This window comes from Glycine soja, unplaced genomic scaffold (genome assembly GCF_004193775.1).
Source record: "Glycine soja cultivar W05 unplaced genomic scaffold, ASM419377v2 tig00104178_1_pilon_502608_766094, whole genome shotgun sequence".
Taxonomy (NCBI): domain Eukaryota; kingdom Viridiplantae; phylum Streptophyta; class Magnoliopsida; order Fabales; family Fabaceae; genus Glycine; species Glycine soja.
In genome coordinates this window covers 252,534-258,361 of record NW_021144401.1, presented here as the reverse complement: position 1 = coordinate 258,361, position 5,828 = coordinate 252,534, and the positions used below count along the sequence as shown (strand labels likewise).

General features: G+C 41.8%; 2 protein-coding genes across 3 annotated transcripts; both read right to left on the bottom strand.

Annotated features, from left to right (window-relative positions):
* Positions 1–453: 453 nt before the first annotated feature.
* LOC114404471 lies at positions 454–2,297 on the bottom strand. Of its 2 annotated transcripts, XM_028367403.1 has the most exons (3): positions 2,224–2,297; positions 1,646–2,159; positions 454–1,568 (listed from the first exon to the last, which is right to left on the bottom strand). In XM_028367403.1, exons 2-3 carry the CDS (start codon positions 1,895–1,897, stop codon positions 540–542), a joined length of 1,281 nt encoding a protein of 426 aa, XP_028223204.1. In that variant the 5' UTR covers positions 1,898–2,159; positions 2,224–2,297; the 3' UTR covers positions 454–539. The 2 variants fall into 2 exon arrangements, with proteins under 2 accessions (XP_028223204.1, XP_028223205.1); XM_028367404.1 differs by having other exon boundaries at positions 1,646–2,286.
* A 59-nt stretch (positions 2,298–2,356) lies between these two features.
* On the bottom strand, positions 2,357–4,032 carry LOC114404476. The gene has a single exon (XM_028367409.1). It carries the CDS (start codon positions 4,009–4,011, stop codon positions 2,365–2,367), a length of 1,647 nt encoding a protein of 548 aa, XP_028223210.1. The 5' UTR covers positions 4,012–4,032; the 3' UTR covers positions 2,357–2,364.
* Between the last annotated feature and the right edge of the window lie 1,796 nt (positions 4,033–5,828).

Here is a 5,828-nt window from a genome sequence, read left to right as displayed (position 1 = left end):
CGAAATACATTTGCAATCAGCTAGAGTACAAAAACAAATGGACATTCCGATCGACCATTATTGGAAAATGATGTCAGATGAGTTAGTTGATTTAGACGAGGAGAGATTAAGAGCATTAGAAGTCTTGACTAAACAAAAAGAAAGGGTTGCTAAAGCTTATAATAAGAAAGTGAAGTCGAAAACTTTTAATGTTGGAGATTTAGTTTGGAAGGTTATCCTGCCCATGGATAGTAAGGATCGAGCCTTGGGCAAATGGTCCCCAAATTGGGAAGGACCGTTTAAAATAATTCAGATCTATTCGAATGGTGCTTATGAATTAGAGGAATTAACCCCTCAGAAACGTACTTTGAGGATAAATGGTAAATATTTGAAAAAATATAAACCAACATTGCTCGAAGTTAAAATAAGCATAGAATAAACAGAAGTGATGGAAACATAAAAATGGCAATAACAGTAAAATTGCTACGAAAGGGCATGTGTCTATTACATCAAGAGTAGAATCGAAATACAGAATTCGAAATAAAAAATCATAAATTCTACTAAGTCATGATCAAATCCTCATATAGCTTCTTCAAGGTGGCCATCTCTTTGCTTAAAACCTGGTCAGCACTCTCCATAGCTCTCGCCTCATCTGCTACCGCTTGAGATGCACTAAAGGCCTTCAGGCCTTCCCTCCCTTTTTCGGCAACCAGCTTCTGAATCGAATCAGCGGCCTTCTCCTGGAGTTCTTTGCGTTTGGCCTGCTCTGTTACAATTTTCTGCCTTAGATCATCGACCTGAGACAGCAAATTTGTAATAGTTGCCTCCCAGGAGGAGATATTATCATCACAGGCTTTGATCTCAGAAGATCCTTCTTTCGCCTCTTTGGTGAGACGCTCGACTTCACGTTGAGCCGCTCGGGCTTTCTCGAGCAGAAGGATATGTGCCTGTTTCTGGGCATCGAGTCTGGCGCCATTTTCGCGTTTTTTCTGCACAGTATTTGCAAATTGATCGATAATGGACTCGATTTGTATAACTTTGCCCAGAATTTCATCAGAAGTAAGGGGGTTATGCAATTTCTTCAAAAAGTTCAGGTGCCCAAAAGCAGCAGAAGGGTTCTCTTCAATGGATTTAAGTACGTCTGCCCGTGCGTATTCCATTGATAACTTCAAAAGCAGGCAATCTTGGCGTACTGTAGAGGTTATATCAGCATCAGATGAGGACGAAGCACCAGGATTCTTTTCACTTGAGGTGTTGGCTTGACTGGTGTTCAGCAGGAGTCGAAGGGCTGCAGCAGGGTCTTCGTCTTGCATTTGAATGAATGTATCCTCTGCGATCCCTATGCTAGCGGAAAGCTTAGATGTCGAAGACGCTGGGAAAATGTCTGAACCTCCAGCTTCAGCCTCTTGTATGGCCTCTTCATCGGAAAAGTGTTCTTCAGATGAACTTCTCTGACTCGATCCCTGAGGACTGCTGGGTCCAATACCTTGACCTTCACCCTGTTCCTCAACATTCACTGCATCCGTCTCAGGAGCAGGAGAGGTTCGAGCACATGAGGGTATTTCTTCTACAGAAACATTTTGTTGTACCTGATTCGAATTGTCATGAAAAAGGTTAACAAATAGTTTCGTATTAGCTATGATTAAAATCATATTAAGAATGGTACCTCGACGGTAGGGTGTTCTTGTGGTAAGTCCGGTTGTTCGACAAGGTTGCCCATCTCAGCAATAGAGGGAGTAGTTTCTGTTTCAGCGCCGCCAACATCAGTCGAAGGTGGTTGGACGTCAACAGGTTGATTCTCACCTTGTTCTTTTGAAGACTTTGTCTTCTTCTTTTTCTTCCTGACTGGCTCACCACCCTCGACCGTCACAGAAGGTTCAGGCTCGATCTGCTTCACTTTCTTTTTCTTCTTAGGCATTTGAGCCTGGGAATCGCCTGCCTCTGTTTGGACAGCAGATTTGGTCGAAGTCTCAGGTGATTTTCTCTTTCTTACAAGAGGTCTTTCCTCTTCTTCCTGTGTTATGAGGGTAAAGAAATGTCAGAATATAGACTTGAAAGAGAGTTATAATATTGACATTAGAAATAAAACTTGCATCTTTTTCTTCGTCGAATTCGATGACCACACGCTTCGAGCGTTTTGAGGTCGTGGTAGTCTCGGTGCTATCATCTTTCTTTTGACTCTGAAAAAATAAAGAAATATGAGGCAAAGACGTTAAGAGTAAAAGATAAGTTCAGAAGAGTTACCTTCTCTTCTTGTTTCCATTCTTGGATCTTCACCCCAGTGGGTTTCTTGGGTCTCACATCAGCTCGAGACGTTTCAACAATTTTCTTTGTCGTGATTGTTTTGCCTGAAAGTAAGAATATTAGAAAAGGCAAAAATACATATCAATTTAGAAAGTCAAAAGTAATATTAATACCTCGAGCTTGAAGGTTTGAGCGGATATTCTCGACCGTTGGTTGGGTAAAACCACTCTCAAGTCTGGAGATCATGATAGTAGTATCTCCAACTGAACGGCCCGAATAATATTTCTCCCACCAGGTAACAAACCCCATGGTGCAGAAGTGGGAATGGTTGAACTCAAAAGGATGCAGGTTATAGTTTTCATCAAGAGAAATCTTCAAAAATTTCTTGAAAGTCTTTTCTGAAAGATTGGCCCCTCTTATGACGTCTCTAGGATCTTCGAACAAGCTTTTGGGACGGATCTGCGAGAGGCCAAATTGTCTTGAAACCAAATTAGGCTGGTATCCAACCAGGCCTAAATAGTTCGATTGAACACCTGTACGACAGGACAGGATCTGTGGATTCAAATAAAATGACCATATTTCATTCACTTCTTCTTCATTGTCCGGATCGACAGCAGGAAAATCGTCAGTGAACCAGGCCGGGCCGACCTCTCGACTAATGAATGGAGCATGTTGGGGAAGAAACTTGTCAAAACTCAGAAAAATCTTCATGTACTTGAGGAACAGCTTTTGTGGGTTTTGATCGAAGGTCTTGGGTGTTAATCGAAGTGCTCTCTGGCCTTCGATCGAGCGATTGGCAACTTCTTCAGCATAATCTTGTGGGATTATTAATCCCATTTCTTGTTCGAAAGTGGCATTAAGCCACAACTGGAGAAGCCACATAGGTCCAGATACTAAGAAGGAAGACCCATCCTTCGATTTCTTCAGGTCATCACATGCCTCTCCAAGCGATTCATATAGCACTGCTAACAAGAGGCGTCCAAATCCAAAGCTCTGACCTTCATGAATTTGTATTGCCATTGGAATAAATCTTTTGGCTACTTGCAAGGATTTTGTGCAAAAGACGTAGTGAGATAGCCATAGGGTCAAGAAGGCTACATGCTCTTCATCAGAGACTTCCTCTTCGACCGATCCTTTGTGTTCAGCTATATATTTGGAAAAGGTGTTCTCCTTATATACTAGCTTGATATTATCACTAGATTTAGTGGGATCATACGTTTCTCCGCTAGGCCTAAGGCCTGTGAGGGCAGCTACATCTAAGAGAGTAGGGGTCATCATTCCACATTTAAATTGAAAGGTGTTGGTAGAAGACTCGAAAAAATGCATAGCTGCTATCAGCATTTCTGGCCGATATTCAGGACCAAATCGAGAGAATTGTATTAAGTCAAATATGCCATATGTCTTCCAGAAATCCTCATACGCTTGTTCGACTCGATCAAGCCAAGGTATGTAATCCCTATGGGCTATTGACGGGGCGGATCGAAAGAGTTTGTGGGGTTTGCTTAAACAATTGAAGTTGTAAGGCTCACTATCAAAAATCCTAGGTTCGCAAGTTGGGTAGCAGGGGAATACCTTGTTCATTGAACTCGAGAGTGACTCTTGGTCTGGCAGAGGTCCACCGAAAGCGTAAACTGTCCTTTCCACTGCGAAAGGGATCATCACCTCCGATTCCCAGATTTCTGTGTGTTCGGCGTCACCTTGTGGTTCTGGAACCACCTTCTCTCCGTCGTTCCTGACTGTGAAACGGTGCCATTTCCCAGCAAACGGAACTGCTTGGCCTTGCGACATTATGAGAAATCTGAAAAAGGATGATTTTCTCGTGAAGGGTTTTGTAGCTGATAGAATCAGTGAGTGAGAGCTTGGGTTCACGAAGAACAGTTGGCGAAGCTCAGAGATACGGTGAGGTTGATGATGAAAGGAATAACAAGTTAATAGGAAGATCTGAAAGCAAGAAAGGTTTCGCCGGAAATATGAAGCAAAGAAGAAGAAGGGTTTCAGAAGCAAGGAAGAAGAAGGGTTTTGGAAGAAGCTGAAGGGGTTTTATCTGTAGTTCTGGCGCTATTTATGGGGTTTCACTTTAAAAAGAGGAAAATAATATAATAAGAATCAAGGGTCAGAAATCAATCACATCAGATTTCCCTTTTGACTCCCCAGCGTGACACGTGTCCCACTCTGCCTAGAAAGGTGGAATTAATGATGGGTAATGGAGATCGAGGCGACGGTTACACAGTGAACGTGCGATCGTGACGTCGTTTCCGGGAAGCTGGTAGAAGAAGAGAAAAATTGTCAACTTCTCATCTTCCTTCGATCTCGAATCGAAGCAGACATTTTTTGGGGGCAATTTGTTAGCCCATATTTTCGACGAGCTAAAATATGCTCTAAGTATGCATTGGATGTCGTCTCGAGGTTCGAAGCGTATTACAGAGCAAGAGTCTGGTCAGGACCTGCTCGAATCGAAAAGAGAGGAGAGTCTTTAAGAAGGAATTCCCAGGTTCAAGGAAGTATTTGCGAAGTACAAGGCTAGGATAAGAAAGAGGGCTTTCGAATCATTGGGTGATTCGAACTGATGTATGATCGAGTCGAAGTCGAGGTAACAGGAGTTCTAGACTTAGCACAATTTCTGACAAAAACTTCACAAAATCAGCTTCGACTTCGAGCAAGACGGATAACCGTTCTAAGGAGCAGTTATGTGCATGTAAGATGTACGTGGCAGGACACTTGGCATTCGGATAATGTTCGACCGTTAGGGCAGTTTATTTTCGAATGTCTATATATAGCAGTTTTTAGTTAGATTTGGTGGTCGCAAATTATTTCTACAGAATCCTTATACACTCAAAGTATCCAGCGCAGAGAGAAACGAGTACACAAGGAGAATGTATGTTTGTTTGTGAACCATTTTAAGTTTCTGTAAACTTTACATTTCGAATGCAATTTACGTTTCGTTTTATAATTCCTGCATTTTAAATGGTTCATTCGATCGAATGAACTCGCTGAGCCTTTACATTCTGCAATTTTCCTTTCCTTGCCTAGTTATTTCCAGCCTTTCGATTTCTGTTAAACAATTTTACTTTCTGCAAATTTCGAACCAGTGAGTGTTTGTTGCAACGATGAACATTCAAAAGCTTTACATTTAAACGCAAAATACACAAGTGACATGCTCCTGAGATTCACTAGTTGATCTCGCAAGCAATTAACTTAGACTAGCGGTTGTTTACCAAATTCCAGTGTAAACACCACCCTACTGTTAATCGTATTTCGTTATGTGATGACGTGACATACGAAATATCATGTCATTACACATTGTAACATATGCCTCATTATCACGTCATGGCCTTCAAGTACTTGTCCTTCCATGAAATGTGATAGTTCAATTTCAAGCAACATGCATATTGGTGACACCAATCTTGCAATTTGTGCCTACGCTGGTTATGGAACTCAAACTATCTTCACTACTCTAACAGTAGTGTATATTCCTCCCGGTTTAGTGCACGCGCATCACACAAGTAATTAACCATGCTTTAATTAATCTGTTTACTTCTCTTCATAATAATGCTTGCAAATGAAACTCTCTTCCTCCCTGTCCCTAAACAGCCTGCATATTTTAC